Source organism: Trichomycterus rosablanca, chromosome 17, assembly GCF_030014385.1.
Source record: "Trichomycterus rosablanca isolate fTriRos1 chromosome 17, fTriRos1.hap1, whole genome shotgun sequence".
Classification (NCBI taxonomy): domain Eukaryota; kingdom Metazoa; phylum Chordata; class Actinopteri; order Siluriformes; family Trichomycteridae; genus Trichomycterus; species Trichomycterus rosablanca.
Window position 1 is genome coordinate 26,807,679 of NC_086004.1, and position 19,189 is coordinate 26,826,867.

A 19,189-nucleotide genomic window follows, 5' to 3' on the forward strand; every position below is an offset into this window, starting at 1 on the left:
GTTGCCTGGTCCAATGAATCTCATTTTCTTCAAGATTACATGGATGGTGTGTCTGGTTCCACCTCACAACCTCAACCTGTACAGTTGAAGGACCTGCTGGTAATGTCTTGATACCAGATATTACAGTACTCTAGATGTGTTATGGAATTCTGGTCTTAGTGGGTCAGAGCTGTTTTGACTTATCAGTGTGTTTCACTTACCTTGCTGGCTGTTACATTAGTCTCCGAGCATCAATGCAAATTTTAAAGGAGAAAAAATTAATGTATTTTGGCTGTAATATATAATATTTTAGGCTTTTTTCAATCACTGTGATCAATCATGTGTAATGGGAAGAAACCCCAGTGAGTTAAACATACAGTAGTAAGTACTAAGAGGCTTAATAGGTTACTAATAACAGTTTTATGTGGTTGTTTAAATAATGACAATACAGTAGTAGAACAAAAGGAAACTGGCATTTCAATGAGGTCATAATTTGTAGTTACATGTCAAGTAACCAAGAATGCAGTAAATCTGGCTGATCTAAATGAAAAATATATGGGGCACAATCTGAAAATGTATCTATTCCAAACTACACTGCTGCCACATAGGAATTCCTTGTTTATAACCTTTTTTGCCATTTATCAGACACATATCCAAAGTGACTTACAGTCATGACCTATATGCAGTGCAAGCAGCTGAGGGTTAAGGGATCAACGTTGGCAATTTGTCAAACTTCTGATTATTGGTTCAGTACCTTAACCACTAAGTTACCCAGCTGCCCTTTTATTTTACAACATAAGGCAATTTTAATTACAGTTTCTGTCTGTCGTATGTGCCAGTCTTTACACAAGTAGGTCTCTCAAAATAATGCATGTCTGTCTGCAATGATTTGAGCTGATCATGATTCACAATCAAGTTACTGGGTTCCACAAACCTACATCGTTTTCTTCAAAAACAGCTTAATCCTGATATGGGTCACAGTGGGTCCAACAGTACCTGAAAAGATTTTGTGTAAGCGGAAGTACACCATAGATAGGTCTCTGATCCATTTACTCATTCATTAACATCTAAGGGGCAATTTATAGTAGCCAATCCACCTACTCTATGCTTTTGAGAAGTGGGAGGAAACCCACTTGGACACACGTAGAGCACACGCTGGAGATGAATATCAAACCCAGGACCCAAGTGCTGCTCTGTATTCACATGACCTATTGAGATTAAAGTCAAATTATTCATTATTTATCATTCACTTGTATTTATTAAACGTGACGGGCACTGTGATGGATTGGTGCCCTGTCCAGGGTATTCATATACAAGGTGTGTTTCCGCATGTGTGCAGTTGTAAAAATTTGAAAGTAATATGATAGAATGAAATGAAGTGACCTGATTGCTTTGACAAAAATCTAAGTAGCTTAAATTTCTAATAATCTGAAACAGAATACAGACATAATCTATTTGAAAAATGACATCCAGCAAACAATCTGGTTGATTGATCAGATAAATGTCAAAACCTGTATGATCGAATCATTATTTTGTCCATGTAACACAGTCAGATCAGTCCAAATAAACTTGAACGGACAATGTACAGGTATATCAACTACACGTCGATTTGAACGTGACCTTAAAACACCTTATTGAATTTGCAACAGAGCAATACATAATACTACACGCTACAGAAACTGTCGTATGAAGCTGCGATTAAAAAAGTGTCTAGAGTGCTTCTAACAGAGTACAAAAGATAAAAACGACGCCCAAATAATTTGCTAACAAGTTTTAACAGGACACGATCAGTCTGAGAGGATTTAAAACGAACTAAAGATTCTGTCAAAACAGTTTGGTGGAAACAGTTCTTCACTTCTAACAGTACATTCATTTAAAAGCCTGGATTCTTTTTATTGTGTTGGTACTGCATTAAATGTGCAGTCACTAATATAAAATGCTGATCCTTCAAAGTCACATGCTCTACAGCTCACACTGCATATACTGTATGTGGAAATGAAACCTGACAAAATCACTTTAATTGCAATAAAGATGAACCTGTTTGAGCTGTAGAGGCTTTAGGTACACGTACAAAAGAACCTTTATGAGGTTACCACAACGAATATTAGGAATCCTGTCAGCAGCCAATACTCGCCATCATCACACTCGACCTGAATCGGTGACTGACCAGGACAGCTGACCATCTTCAGTCTGTTCCTTGCCCAGATTCATAATCTAAGATCTCTCCTGGCATGTAACCGTGAGGTACAGGTCGTCTCCCACAGTAAAAAGTAAGAAGTCTATTTACAGCAAATGAGCAAAAGAGCGCGTTTAAGCTTCAACTTTGTTTTGAAAGTCAGTGAGTTTACAGTCACAGAGTTCTTTGTAAATCCGTTTGCGCACTTTAGGCATGTCCTCTTGCGTGAAGCGAAGTGGTTCTTTAAATGCCAGGCACTTACAGTACTGTGGAAATAAAAAAGGGAATTGATAAGTAGGTGCTTGATGTCACTGGAAAAAAAACATGTTATGTTTCCTAAGAGGCAATGAAGCCCTGGATATTAAATACATCTTACCTCTAAAACAAAAACCCCACAGTCATTATCATTCTTCTGTTGTGGAATACCCTGAGAAAAATTACAGAGATACATGATCAAACAAACTACTTCAATCAAAATCAAATACAATAATCATTTTTAGTGCTCCAGTATTAAGGGGTCACCGCAGTGGATCATTCTGGTTCTGATTTGGCACAGTTTTTACATCTTATCTGGGCTTGGGACTGGCACTAAGAGTGCACTGACCTCTCCGAGACATGATGCCTGTGTTAAGCGCCCATTTACTAAGCACTGTGCTTAAAGGAAGGTGCCAACTGCCCCTTCTGTACAGACTTTTGGGATTGGCACCCCTATCCTCCAGCTGTCTAGAAATTGCAGCCTTGCATGGATATAACTTTCAATAAAAATCAAACTTGTAATCTCTTGAAGATATGGTACAATCAGACTATTCTCAAAGCAATATATACATATATAATATATACAGTGTATCACAAAAGTGAGTACACCCCTCACATTTCTGCAGATATTTAGGTATATCTTTTCATGGGACAACACTGACAAAATGACACTTTGACACAATGAAAAGTAGTCTGTGTGCAGCTTATATAACAGTGTAAATTTATTCTTCCCTCAAAATAACTCAATATACAGCCATTAATGTCTAAACCACCGGCAACAAAAGTGAGTACACCCCTTAGTGAAAGTTCCTGAAGTGTCAATATTTTGTGTTGCCACCATTATTTCCCAGAACTGCCTTAACTCTCCTGGGAATGGAGTTTACCAGAGCTTCACAGGTTGCCACTGGAATGCTTTTCCACTCCTCCATGACGACATCACGGAGCTGGCGGATATTCGAGACTTTGCGCTCCTCCACCTTCCGCTTGAGGATGCCCCAAAGATGTTCTATTGGGTTTAGGTCTGGAGACATGCTTGGCCAGTCCATCACCTTTACCCTTAGCCTCTTCAATAAAGCAGTGGTCGTCTTAGAGGTGTGTTTGGGGTCATTATCATGCTGGAACACTGCCCTGTGACCCAGTTTCCGGAGGGAGGGGATCATGCTCTGCTTCAGTATTTCACAGTACATATTGGAGTTCATGTGTCCCTCAATGAAATGTAACTCCCCAACACCTGCTGCACTCATGCAGCCCCAGACCATGGCATTCCCACCACCATGCTTGACTGTAGGCATGACACACTTATCTTTGTACTCCTCACCTGATTGCCGCCACACATGCTTGAGACCATCTGAACCAAACAAATTAATCTTGGTCTCATCAGACCATAGGACATGGTTCCAGTAATCCATGTCCTTTGTTGACATGTCTTCAGCAAACTGTTTGCGGGCTTTCTTGTGTAGAGACTTCAGAAGAGGCTTCCTTCTGGGGTGACAGCCATGCAGACCAATTTGATGTAGTGTGCGGCGTATGGTCTGAGCACTGACAGGCTGACCCCCCACCTTTTCAATCTCTGCAGCAATGCTGACAGCACTCCTGCGCCTATCTTTCAAAGACAGCAGTTGGATGTGACGCTGAGCACGTGCACTCAGCTTCTTTGGACGACCAACGCGAGGTCTGTTCTGAGTGGACCCTGCTTTTTTAAAACGCTGGATGATCTTGGCCACTGTGCTGCAGCTCAGTTTCAGGGTGTTGGCAATCTTCTTGTAGCCTTGGCCATCTTCATGTAGCGCAACAATTCGTCTTTTAAGATCCTCAGAGAGTTCTTTGCCATGAGGTGCCATGTTGGAACTTTCAGTGACCAGTATGAGAGAGTGTGAGAGCTGTACTACTAAATTGAACACACCTGCTCCCTATGCACACCTGAGACCTAGTAACATTAACAAATCACATGACATTTTGGAGGGAAAATGACAAGCAGTGCTCAATTTGGACATTTAGGGGTGTAGTCTCTTAGGGGTGTACTCACTTTTGTTGCCGGTGGTTTAGACATTAATGGCTGTATATTGAGTTATTTTGAGGGAAGAATAAATTTACACTGTTATATAAGCTGCACACAGACTACTTTTCATTGTGTCAAAGTGTCATTTTGTCAGTGTTGTCCCATGAAAAGATATACTTAAATATCTGCAGAAATGTGAGGGGTGTACTCACTTTTGTGATACACTGTATATATATATTTATGTGTTTTTCTCCCAATTTAGTGTAATCAATTTGTGTTTTGCTGCTGGGGATCCCCAATTTTTTGCAGTTGAGGCGGGTATATTGCTGCTCGCTCGTCCTCCGACCCAAGTGCAGCCCTTAACTGAACCCTTTTCCACCCATGCACTCTGCACAGGCGCCTCTATCCGCCAATCAGGGTCCTTACACAGCATTCGAATATCCCACTGCACCACCTGGGCGCCTATCAATGCAATATTTAAGTAACAGGTTTAAATAAACTAACCTTGTTGACGGTCATCTTCCAGCCTTTCTGAAAAGCAGCTTGCTTTTTCTCCTTTGCCTCAGCTATCATGTATTTCAAAATATTCTGTCAACAAAGACAAGGCTTCAATTTAATCATCCAAAATGAGCCCGAACATCAATTTTATATCCAGTCAGTCTTCAAGAATGCACTTACATCAACAGCAAACTTGAACAATATTCCTTGGGAATCATAGAAGTTAATATTTTGCTTGGAGACGTCGACAGTAATCAGGGACCAGTGGATCTCCAAGTGGAGGGGAATCAGCAGCAATCGTTTAGAAAACACATCGACCTATAAGTCAACAAAAAAGAACACCTGAGCATGAGCTGATCAGATATACCATTCCAACCACACCCCATTTATGGCTATGACAGCCTCCACTGTTCTGGGAAAGAAATCCACTAAAGTGTGGAGTGTTTTTGTTGGAAATTGCCCATTCAGTCAAAAAAGCATTTGTAAGTTCAGGCACAAATGCTCAACAAGAAGCACTGGCTCACAATCATAGGCTCTGTGCAGGCCACTGAAGTTCTAACACCGTTTCAATGGGCTTTGCTCTCTGTATGTCGTCCCCGTATAATTAATTTTATACTGTTAACTGTTAGCAGTGGTTGTGTCCAGATATATTTGACCATTTAATGTGGAAAATGCTGCATCATGACAACAGCTTTCAGTGATAAATATCTACCCCAGTCTTTACCTTTTTGGTCCACCTCTTCACTCCTTCAAAGCCCTTAGCTACAAGCTGTCTGTAAAAGAAGCTGTTGAAGAAATGAACCTAAAAAAAGATGAAATATGAAAAAAATCATTAAACAAAAGCAAATGAATCCGACCTGATGAAACACAAAAGCATTTATCTGGATTAAGTGATTATACCTTATGGTTTGTAGCGTCCATGATCAACTCACCATACATGTTTATAACCTGCAGAAATCCACACATTAAAGACATATGCATTGGTTTACTTGTGTATAATGATAATAAAGGCACATTTTTATGACCCACCTGGTCATTGACCCAGTTTTGGTCACCAAGTGTTGAAAGGTCTTCGAGGGCCAGTGTGTGCTTATTGTAGGTCACTTTAAAGAAATGCATGGAAGCACAAGCCAAGCTGGCCTGGTACTTCATCACTTCTTTGCTTATCATTTTTCTTCTGCATACAAAGAAACAATAAGTGGTGAGATCTGGTCTGTTTAAGATTTTCATCCAACATTTTTACTACATTGTCGTCAGCTGTACTTTTTTATGGCACCTTATATTCCAAGACCAATTACTTTAATTCAAGACAAACTGTGACTATTGGTGGCAGCAAAATCATAGTAAACATCAAACAGTGTAAAGCAAACAGAGAAAATGAACTTACTTGTCATTAAAGTCTAAGTTCAAGTGTTTGTTCAGGTACTCCAGGATATCTTCCTCACTCAGTGGAATAAAGCTCCCATACTTTCCATAGAAAAGCTCGAGGTATTCTGGACAAAAAGGTAGGGTTAGGTCATAATCCAACACTTCACTGGTTGATCGATCACTTGTTGAGATCACAGAGTGTGTGATATATTTTCAGCATTAAACATTTTATATTTGCTGTGACTTACTGTGACAAGGTGTGCATGGAGCAGGTAAGAGCTGCTGTGTCCCAAATGCCAATTATTTACTGAAGAGTACAGTAGTGTTCAAAAAAATAGCAGTGACTTTAAAAAAGTGAATAAAGCACAAAATCATTATAATAACTTTTATTTCCATAAATGCAAACGCACTGAAAATACTACACTTTTATTTCTAAATCAAAACATTAACTAAATGTAGCCAGTTTGTGTTAATCCTTTACAGAAAGTTAAGAAAAATGAATATTGGGCTGTTCAAAAAAAATAGCAGTGCCAGCATTTTCTTTAAAAACTCAAAAAATTTATCTATAACATGAAAAAATGTTTGAGGTTTCACTTTACTTTAAATTACTGAACTAATATTCAGTGGCATAACAATTGTTTCCGAGATCTGTGTTGCATGGAGTCGACCAACTTCTGGCACCTCTGAACAGGTATTCCAGTCCAGGATGATTAGACGACATTCCACAGTTCTTCTGCAATTTTGGGTTTTGCCTCAAAAAAACGCGTTTCAGACGTCAGCCCACAAGTTCTGTCTGGGATTGAAGTCAGGGGATTGGGCTGGTCACTCTATTACCTCAATCTTGTTTGTCTGTAACCAAGATGTTTTGGGTCATTGTCATGTTAAAACACCCATTTTAAGGACATTTCTTCTTCGACATAGGGCAACATGATCTCCTCAAGTATTCTGATTTATTTAAACTGATCCATGATCCCTCGTATGTGATAAATAGGCGTAACACCATGGTATGAAAAACATCCCCATATCATCATTTTGTACCACCATGCTTTACTGTCTTCACAGTGTACTGTGGCTTGAATTCAGTGCTCGAGGGTCGTCTGACATACTGTCTACGGCCACTAGACCCAAAAAGAACAATTTTGCTTTTACCAGTCCACAAAATGTTGAGCCATTTCTCTTTGGACCAGTCAATGTGTTCCTTGGCAAATTTGAACCCATTCAGGACGTGTCTTTATCTTAACAATGGGACTTTGCAGGAGTTCTTGCTGGTAAATTGGCTTCACTTAATCATCTTCTGTACTCACTGGGAACTTCAGATGTTTCTTGATCTTTCTGGTGGTGATCATTGGCTGAACCTTTGCCATTCTGGCTATTCTCTGATCCATTTAAACAGTAGTTCCACACTTCCTTCTGCGTCTTTCAGGTTTTGGTTGTCACTTTAAGGCATTTTAGCTGAGCAGCCAATAATTTGCTGCACTTCTCTGTATGTTTTTTCCCTCTACAATCAACTTTTTAATCAAAGTACGCTGTTCATCAGAACAATGTCTGGAACAACCCATTTTACCCAATATTTCAAAAGAAAATGAGCTATGACCAACCTGTGCAACATTTGCCACCTCCTACCTTAAATAAGGGCCAAAATTGACACCCGTTCTTCTGCAGAATGAATGACTTCACCAATTGAACTCCTCACTGCTATTATTTTGAACAACCCCCTTTCAATCAATGCTTCGATTACTCAGAATGAACGGCATGCACGTCCTAATTGTTGGGTTTGTTTTGTTTTCATTACTCTACTACACTTTCAAGTAAATTTTTTGCAATGTAGAAATATCACTTCTACTAAAAACAGTGATTTATCAGGTTAATGGTGTTGGACTGCTATTTTTTTGAACACTACTGTATGTTACATTATATATACTGTATATTTTACACCCACTGTGTATAGTAAATACAGACACAGCCCTTCAGCTTGGATCATTTTACAGCCATAACATTAAAACCACCTCCTTGTTTCTACACTCACTGTCCATTTGATCAGCTCCACTTACCATACAGAAGCACGTTGTAGTTGTACAATTACTGACTGTAGTTCATCCATCTGTTTCTTCAATGGTCAGGACTCTTCCAGGACCACCACAGAGCAGGTATTATTTGGGTGGTGGATCATTCTCAGCACTGAAGTGACACTGACATGGTGGTGGTGTGTTAGTGTGTGTTGTGCTGGTATGAGTGGATCAGACACAGCAGCGCTGCTGGAGTTTTTAAACACCTCACTGTCACTGCTGGACTGAGAATAGTCCACCAACCAAAAACATCCAACCAACAGCTCCCCATGGGCAGCGTCCTGTGACCACTGATGAAGGTCTCAAAGATGACCAACTCAAACAGCAGCAATAGATGAGCGATCGTCTCTGACTTTACATCTACAAGGTGGACCGACTAGGTAGGAGTGTCTAATAGAGTGGACAGTTAGTGGACACAGTATTTAAAAACTCCAGCAGAGCTGCTGTGTCTGATCCACTCATACCAGCACAACACACACTAACACACCACCACCATGTCAGTGTCACTGCAGTGCTGAGAATGATCCACCACCTAAATAATACCTGCTCTGTATTGGTCCTGTGGGGGTCCTGACTATTGAAGAACAGGGTGAAAGCAGGCCAAAAAAAGTATGTAGAGAAACAGATGGACCACAGTCAGTAATTGTAGAACTACAAAGTGCTTCTTTAGGGACAGTGAGTGTAGAAACAAGGAGATGGTTTTAATGTTACGGCTGATCAGTGTAGGTTTATTACTAAAGTCGGTTATCAGTTAAAGGACATTAGTAAAATTTGTATCTTTAGTTTCCTGTGGAACTAAATTCTTGCCAAACATCAGTCTCAAAATCAAGACTTAAAAAAATGCAGAAGACTCATACCGTGAAGATGTTCCACAATGTCGTCCTGTTGGATTTCAGTCAAAGGGGGCTGTGCAGCATCAGCCTGTTGTTCTTCTGATGCTGAATGAGGCCATTTACAGTAACGGTGGTCCCTTAAAGCCTTTATGTTAAGATAGGCAGATGACACTGTATGTTCCACTTCCATGGCCTCTGCATCTGCTGGATGATCTGACACGACATCGCTGTTGTGTGCAGAAGGTTCTGCCAGTTTTTCCATGCAGTTGCTGTGTAAGTCCAAACTGGTAAGATCACAGTGTGTGTCTGAACTGGTTTGTGTGACTGAACCGCTCTGTTTGGAGTCAGTAAGTGAAATGGAATCCGTATCTGAAATTTCATTGTTAATTTTTTCTGGACCGAGCACGGTGCCATTGAGCAGAAAAGGTAAATCACTGGCTGTAGAAATAATCTGTTCCTCGCTCAGGATTGGGGTCTCTTCAGAAAGTGTTACTTGTTGAACGTCGCACACAGTCATGTTGTCCGTATCTGCTGTCGAGGCCTGCTCCACTATAACAGAATGTGAAGTTTTTTCAGTCGTCACCTCCACTTCCTTTTCCACTTCTTTCTTCTTCCGGCCTCTTCTCTTTGTGACAGGATCATGGCCCGGCAGGTGAGGCTTGCCGTTTGGCCCGCAGCAGTCGCACAGCTTGGGCACACGTTTCCTCCGCGAGCGGCCATACTCCGACATATCGGCTGGAGCGGGCTTCGCCTGGTTGGTGTTTTTATTAACTTGGACCCTCATGTCCAGCCACACCCATTCCTCCTGGGCCACCCACCTGGCATTTACCTGCAAGATTTAGCAGGCCTCCACCATCGGGCTTCTCCAATATGGGCTTTAAGCTGGAAGTGCGGAGGTAAACTGAAAGTACTTAAATAGATGAAGTCAGTCTGCCAATCACTTATGCCAGATTGATTGGTTAATCCTGTTCAATTCAAAGAGACCTGGAAAGGAGTAAATATTAATTATTGTCAATATTGGCATGATTGAAACTCATAGGTCAACATTCTATAACACGAATAAGCACTGAGTAGTCATACCATCAGACAATCACTTCAAAAGAACACAATCAATCTGAGGTCCCGCCAAGTCCAAGATGCGTTAGCAGCAACGTTAGCAGTTAGCACATAAAATAACATTTATTCTAAAAAAATTTGCAGCTATAACTGATTTTGCTTTGCTCACTTCAGCTGAAATCCATGTTGCCAGACAATAGTTGAAGTGTTTTGCTTTTCTGACATCTGAAAGAGAGGTCCATCCCCGCAAGTGCCGATAATAACAACCAAAACATTGTAAACTTCTAAGTAACAAATCTAACACTGCCTGTATTGCCTGCCTGTTGTGAAATATATTTCAATCCAAACCACTGCTACATTTATAATGTGAAAGTTCCAAACTTGCCTGGCTTGATTCATACAATCTGAGTACATTTACATTTTCAGCATTTAGCAGACACCTTTATCCAAAGCAACTTACAGCTGTGACAGTATACAATCTAAGCAATTGAGGGTTAAGGGCCTTGTTTAAGGGCAGTGGTGGGGCTTGAACTGGCAACCTTCTGATTACTGGCTCAGTACCTTAACCACTAGGGTACAGCTGGTGTAGTAAATGCAAAACATAAATTTAGCTCGTGTTGGGTTTGATCCTTACATCCAATGACTGTTTCTCCGTTGTTACATTGTTGGCATTTGGCAGACGCTTTTATCCAGTACTGTGATAGTATACATTGTCTGAGCAATTGAAGGTTAAGGGCTTTGCTCAAGGGCCCAACAGTGGCAACCTGGCAGTGGTGTTGCTTGAACCAGTGACCTTTTGATTACTAGTCCTACACCTGCCTACATTTATGTTACATTTACAGCATTATTTATTCTTATTATTACTTACATATAGCAACAATACTGTCACTGTTATTTTTATTGTTGTTATTATTTGTACTGTGATAAATATATAGACATATATACATATAGACAGACAGCCATATAGATTGATATATAAATAGACAGACAGACAGATACCTGTATATAGATAGACAGACAGACAGACAGACAGACAGATAGACAGACAGACAGACAGAGAGAGAGAGACAGACAGACAGACAGACAGACAGACAGCATTTAGTTGTCGCTTTTAGATCCAAAGCACTTACACTTGTGACCTTGCAGAGGGGCCCAACAGTGACAACCTGGTAAGGGTGGGCTTGAACCAGCAACCTTTTGATTACTAGTCCAAGTAAGCCATAGCCTACTGGTTAAGGTACTAGACTACTAATCAGAAGGTTGCTGGTTCAAGCCCCACTACTGCCAGGTTGCTGCAAGGCCCTTAACCCTCAATTGCTCAGACTGTATACTGTAACTGTAATGTAAGTCACTTTGGATAAAGGTATCTGCTAAATGCCGGAAATGTAAATGTAAATGTAGTCCAGTACTTGAACTGCTGAGCTACCACTGCTCCATATATTTGCATGTTATACCTCCCAAAACACACAGAGGGTGAGTTAACTGCCTCTAATAGTGAGTGAATGTGTATTCCTGCCTTATGTCCACTGTCCAGTGTTCCCGACTGATGCCAAATGACCACCGAGACCCTGACCAGAACAAAGCGACTTTAATGACTTTAAAACGCCTGGAATCACGTGACTTTATCACATCATCCTGTTGCTGAAGTCATTCAATCTGAAAAAGATCTGAAAAAACGCATAAATATTTGCAAACTGTTTAACCTCCAATTTGTTGCTCAAAACAGGAAGAATATGGAATCCCGACAAAACATAAAAACTTAAAATATATAAAATTTCAACTGTACGGAACAGTGAGCTAGAAGTTTGATTCAACTTCATTCATGTTTTGTAGCTAACAGAGCATCAACACATTTATTATTTGTTTATTATTGTTTATAGTTAGTATTTATCAGGATAAGAAAACTGTTAATGAGTAAGTAAAAGCATTTCTACAGCTCATGTGCTGCCTCACCTGCATTAGGAACATAAAAACACAGAACAGTTCATCCAAACCTGATAAAACATCATCTTACCTTCAGTTAGCTTAGCTTCCAACACGGCTAACAACAATTAGCCTCACCCGGTTCTACAACTGCAACTAAAGCGTGCATGTAATAAGTTCATTAAACTGATGTGTGAGCCTAAATACGCATAAAACTGTAAATAAAAACACATTCACATCATATTATGTTTATAACAGGATTCTCAGTCGCGCCTGTAAACTGACTCAGTCGCTCACTGATGACGCCGATCAGCGTCTCTCTTCAGTAGGCTGTAGATGTCGCCCTCTAGTGAACGATGTGTGAGGGACAGTGAGGGACCATATCACACATACACACACACACACACACACAGGTACATACACACACACACACACAGGTACATACACACACACACAGGTACATACACACACTCACATGCACACACACACACAGAGGTACACACACACACACAGAGGTACACACACACAGAGGTACACACACACACACACACACAGGTACATACACACACACACACACACAGGTACATACACACACACACAGGTACATACACACACTCACATGCACACACACACACAGAGGTACACACACACACACAGAGGTACACACACACAGAGGTACACACACACACACACACACACACACACAGGTACACACACACACACACACACATGTACACACACACACACACACACAGGTACATACACACACACACACAGGTACATACACACACTCACATGCACACACACACACAGAGGTACACACACACAGAGGTACACACACACACACACACACACAGGTACACACACACACACACACAGGTACACACACACACACAGGTACATACACACACACACACAGGTACATAAACAGACTCACATGTACACACACACACACACAGAGGTACACACACACACAACACACACAGAGGTACACACACACAGGTACATACACACACAGGTACATACACACACACACACACACACAACACACACACAGAGGTACACACACACAGGTACATACACACACAGGTACATACACACACACACAACACACACACACAGGTACATACACACACAGGTACATACACACACACACAACACACACACAGAGGTACACACACACAGGTACATACACACACAGGTACATACACACACACACAGGTACACACACACACACACAGGTACATACACACAACACACACACAGAGGTACACACACACAGGTACATACACACACAGGTACATACACACACACACAGGTACACACACACACACACACAGGTACATACACACAACACACACACAGAGGTACACACACACAGGTACATACACACACAGGTACATACACAGGTACATACACACACACACACACACACACAGAGGTACATACACACACACAGGTACATACACACACACACAGGTACACACACACACACACACACACACACACAGAGGCACACACACAGGTACATACACACACACACACTCACATGTACACACACATAGGTACACACACACACACAGAGGCACACACACAGGTACATACACACACACACACTCACATGTACACACACATAGGTACACACACACACACAGAGGCACACACACAGGTACATACACACACACACACTCACATGTACACACACAGGTACACACACACACACAGAGGTACACACACACAGGTACATACACAAAACTATTATTTATTCTTATTACTTATATATACAATCATTACTGTTACTAAAGCAATAAGCCACGAGAGGCCGTACGTTACTGTGATTTTAGCACGGGGATGACGTTTTTGGCATGACGCGAAGCGGAGTGCCTAAAACTTCTTTCCCCGTGCTAAAATCATAACAGTAACGTACGGTCTCGAGTGGCTTATTGCTTTTATAAAACGGCGGTCAACATAAAATATAATAAATACAACAATATTTAATTCATAAATGTATTTATTGTGTATAAACTTACAATAAAGCATTCTTCCGCGACGCAAAATAGTTCGATTAACAGTGTTGCTAGGCAACATGAGGGCGAAAATAACATTAATTTTTTCGATTCAGTGGCGTATTAATATGGAATGATGTGAGGTGGTCATAGGTGTGAGTTTATCGGGGATTTTACAACGGCTTCGAACGCGGCTCAGCCAATCAGATTTTAGGACCGGAACTATCCGTTTTATAATGTTATTTTTAATGTTATTATTTGCACTGTTTTTGCATATGTAACTATTTTAATATATATAGACAGACAGACATTTGTTAGCCCCCTTTCATGCTGTTCTTCAATGGTCAGGACTCTCCCAGGACCCCCACAGAGCAGGTATTATTTGGGTGGTGGATCACTCTCAGCACTGCAGTAACACTGACATGGTGGTGGTGTGTTGGTGTGTGTTGTGCTGGTATGAGTGGATAAGACACAGCAGCACTGATGGAGTTTTTAAACACCTCACTGTCACTGCTGGACTGAGAATAGTCCACCAACCAAAAATATCCAGCCAACAGCGCCCCGTGGACAGCATCCTGTGACCACTGATGAAGGTCTGGAAGATGACCAACTCAAACAGATGAGCGATCATCTCTGACTTCTACAAGGTGGACCAACTAGGTAGGAGTGTCTAATAGTGGACAGTGAGTGGACACGGTATTTAAAAACTCCAGCAGCGCTGCTGTGTCTGATCCACTCATACCAGCACAACACACACTAACACACCACCACCATGTCAGTGTCACTGCAGTGCTGAGAATGATCCACCACCTAAATAATACCTGCTCTGTGGTGGTCCTGGGGGGCTAACAAACTTCTGACGCCTCTCTTGTGGAATCTTTGGTCGTTCTTCTCATGCAAACGCTTCCAGCTCATTGAGGTTTGGTGGAAGAATTTCACTAGGAAACTGAGAAGCCCAATCCAGTATATTCCAGGACTGATTCCTTAACCAAACTTTGACTGGAAGAGTGATTGGGATCATTGTCTTGTCACATTTTGAATTACTTTATATTTAATCCCAAATAGTGTTTCACATCCCAGTTAAAAAGGTGAGACCATTTGAACACGAAAAGAGCAGAACTTAAATTCTTTAAAAACTTAATGATGATACTTTCGGATGCTTCCGTTAGGGGTCGCCACAGATGCCCTTCCTAGCTAGTGAATCATAAAATATGCATCCACACATTTTAGCTTTACAACCAGTAAATGGAAAAGTAAATTAAAACTTCACAAGACAGTAGTTAAATTCTTATCTGACAGGATGTTGCTGTTATAAAGACAATTGCAGGGAAGGAAGAGACTTCACCCAACACAGAGACTTGAGCTTCCAGAAATCAGAGTAGATAATAAATTTACTTTCAAATGTATTTGTAACAATGACAAACCCTAGATTACACAACATCAAGTGCAATATTTACAGACTGTGCAACAGAAAACTGCCAGAATGTAAAATGAATAATGTTCACGATAAAATGGCAACATTGCATTTAAATTGCAACACTGAGTCATTCATTATAACAATAAAAATGCTGGGAATTACAGTTTACGATGGATTTCGGACACTAATGTTATTGGTTATTATTCATATGTGTATGTCATCATCGCAAATCCAGTATGGGATCGTTTTGCTAGGATTGAAGTGACTGAAGTATTAAAGTATCAGGTTTAATGTTCATCATTTTTAACCAAATACTATCAACAACCTGATAAATCTTTTGTAACAACGCTGTTATAAAGCACGTATGCTGGAAATGAAATTGATTTGATGGATGGATTTTCACCTAAAGCCAGAGCACAGGTCAAAATCAAGGACGCCTTCCACTGTTTAGCACATCACAATAAATATTTAATGATAACAGTAGACAGTAAGTGGATTGTTGGCTAACAAATAATTTATCACAATACTAGCAAAGCTCAAAAACGTTCAGGGATTGAAAACACAAAAAAATATTCATGAAAAAAACCATTATGTAAAATAACAAGTAATACATGAGCTAACAAGATTACAAAAATAAAACAGCACACGTCCGTCACTACATACTACATACATCAGTGCTACACATTTTTACATGGTAAAGTATGCTTAAATTATATAGGCTTCTAACCTCTCTGAACATTTAACTTATAGAACATGTCATTTTCATGATCATATTTAAAAACCTTCATTTAAATCATTGTCATCATGCAATGTATTCATGGTTACAAACAAACCAGTGAGGAAACACTGTTCTGGAGTGAACTGGAGACGTTTCAGAACGAGCCGAAACTTTAGTGATGAAACTTTACAACCTGCAACAAAGAGGTTATTATTAGCAAGGCACAAAAATGATATTAATTCTTGTATTCTTGATTCTATTCACCTATCAGCAATATACAGTGTATCACAGAAGTGAGTACACCCCTCACATTTCTGCAGATATTTAAGTATATCTTTTCATGGGACAACACTGACAAAATGACACTTTGACACAATGAAAAGTAGTCTGTGTGCAGCTTATATAACAGTGTAAATTTATTCTTCCCTCAAAATAACTCAATATACAGCCATTAATGTCTAAACCACCGGCAACAAAAGTGAGTACACCCCTAAGAGACTACACCCCTAAATGTCCAAATTGAGCACTGCTTGTCATTTTCCCTCCAAAATGTCATGTGATTTGTTAGTGTTACTAGGTCTCAGGTGTGCATAGGGAGCAGGTGTGTTCAATTTAGTAGTTCAGCTCTCACACTCTCTCATACTGGTCACTGAAAGTTCCAACATGGCACCTCATGGCAAAGAACTCTCTGAGGATCTTAAAAGACGAGTTGTTGCGCTACATGAAGATGGCCAAGGCTACAAGAAGATTGCCAACACCCTGAAACTGAGCTGCAGCACAGTGGCCAAGATCATCCAGCGTTTTAAAAGAGCAGGGTCCACTCAGAACAGACCTCGCGTTGGTCGTCCAAAGAAGCTGAGTGCACGTGCTCAGCGTCACATCCAACTGCTGTCTTTGAAAGATAGGCGCAGGAGTGCTGTCAGCATTGCTGCAGAGATTGAAAAGGTGGGGGGTCAGCCTGTCAGTGCTCAGACCATACGCCGCACACTACATCAAATTGGTCTGCATGGCTGTCACCCCAGAAGGAAGCCTCTTCTGAAGTCTCTACACAAGAAAGCCCTCAAACAGTTTGCTGAAGACATGTCAACAAAGGACATGGATTACTGGAACCATGTCCTATGGTCTGATGAGACCAAGATTAATTTGTTTGGTTCAGATGGTCTCAAGCATGTGTGGCGGCAATCAGGTGAGGAGTACAAAGATAAGTGTGTCATGCCTACAGTCAAGCATGGTGGTGGGAATGCCATGGTCTGGGGCTGCATGAGTGCAGCAGGTGTTGGGGAGTTACATTTCATTGAGGGACACATGAACTCCAATATGTACTGTGAAATACTGAAGCAGAGCATGATCCCCTCCCTCCGGAAACTGGGTCGCAGGGCAGTGTTCCAGCATGATAATGACCCCAAACACACCTCTAAGACGACCACTGCTTTATTGAAGAGGCTGAGGGTAAAGGTGATGGACTGGCCAAGCATGTCTCCAGACCTAAACCCAATAGAACATCTTTGGGGCATCCTCAAGCGGAAGGTGGAGGAGCGCAAAGTCTCGAATATCCGCCAGCTCCGTGATGTCATCATGGAGGAGTGGAAAAGCATTCCAGTGGCAACCTGTGAAGCTCTGGTAAACTCCATGCCCAGGAGAGTTAAGGCAGTTCTGGGAAATAATGGTGGCCACACAAAATATTGACACTTCAGGAACTTTCACTAAGGGGTGTACTCACTTTTGTTGCCGGTGGTTTAGACATTAATGGCTGTATATTGAGTTATTTTGAGGGAAGAATAAATTTACACTGTTATATAAGCTGCACACAGACTACTTTTCATTGTGTCAAAGTGTCATTTTGTCAGTGTTGTCCCATGAAAAGATATACTTAAATATCTGCAGAAATGTGAGGGGTGTACTCACTTTTGTGATACACTGTATATTATTTTCATGTTTTATCCCTGCTTCATCCTGGTCATGGTGGGTCCTGTTTCCAGAGAAACACCGGACCTAATGCAGTAGCACATCCCAGACAGAGCGCCAAACCATTGCCAGGCCATGGCCACCCCCTCAAACACAGCTAATCATGTCTGTATAGCACCGCTGGGGATTCAAACCCTGGATCCCAGCTGTAGTGTCTAGTGTAATTTACTACTGCAGCACTTATTAATGATATACATAGATGAAATATCTAATTCCAATAACGAGTGTTTACATACGTTTGGCCATATTGGCTATGGGGTTATGAATCAAAGAAAGATCAGGATGAATGAATGACACACTGTGCCAAAAATCTATATTTTAATCTCTAGTTACACAAATTTGTGCGGTAAATTGTTACTGAATCAGGTGAACAGTTCAACCACTTCAACTGCAAGAATGAACTCTCCTCTGTGTTGATTTTGAAAGGTGAGTTTAGGCTGCTGGTGAACTCAGCATGGGCTTTGAAGGTGGGTTATTCATCCTAATCATGCTAATGACATTCACATGCTGTGTAATCTCCTCTGAGGAACATTAAATCACAGTGTTTTCCAGCTTCCTCCACTGTATATGGTTCCCTCCATCTACACATGTCGTTTGAACAGCCTAAATGTTTGCATAATACATTTGGCACCAGATCTAAATGCAATCATTAGCCAGTTTAAAGAATTCTAATGGAATTTTGTTGGCTACTTAATGGATAATCTGCCCTCTGCAGGAGAGTGTGGGCTAGCCACCTGCCCTGTACAGGGCACAAATCTAAATCTATGTTGTTTGAAGGGTTTAGCAGGGTATCTTCATCTAAACTGGATGAGACTTTGTTTTAGGGGGTGAGGATTAGTAAGTAGTGGAAACAGTTGAGACTAACACCTCACATGTTAGTGTTTTCCTACCTTCTAGCACACCTGACTCCACTTTTCAGCTCATTAATTA

At 40.9% G+C, this 19,189-nt stretch overlaps 2 protein-coding genes across 4 annotated transcripts in view; both read right to left on the bottom strand.

Moving 5' to 3' along the window:
* Positions 1-380: 380 nt before the first annotated feature.
* Positions 381-12,325, bottom strand: senp5 (SUMO specific peptidase 5). The gene is made up of 10 exons (XM_063012703.1): positions 12,245-12,325; positions 9,199-10,158; positions 6,295-6,400; positions 5,937-6,084; positions 5,808-5,855; positions 5,632-5,709; positions 5,088-5,225; positions 4,914-4,997; positions 2,532-2,582; positions 381-2,421 (listed from the first exon to the last, which is right to left on the bottom strand). Exons 2-10 carry the CDS (start codon positions 9,956-9,958, stop codon positions 2,290-2,292), a joined length of 1,545 nt encoding a protein of 514 aa, XP_062868773.1. The 5' UTR covers positions 9,959-10,158; positions 12,245-12,325; the 3' UTR covers positions 381-2,289.
* A 3,265-nt stretch (positions 12,326-15,590) lies between these two features.
* anos1b (anosmin 1b) overlaps positions 15,591-19,189 on the bottom strand; it is a 49,894-nt gene continuing 46,295 nt past the window's right edge. For all 3 annotated transcript variants that reach the window (XM_063012855.1, XM_063012856.1, XM_063012857.1), the window contains one exon: positions 15,591-16,487. In XM_063012855.1, coding sequence (XP_062868925.1) covers positions 16,481-16,487 — 7 coding nt within the window. In that variant the 3' untranslated portion in view covers positions 15,591-16,480. The remainder of the gene's footprint in view (positions 16,488-19,189) is intronic.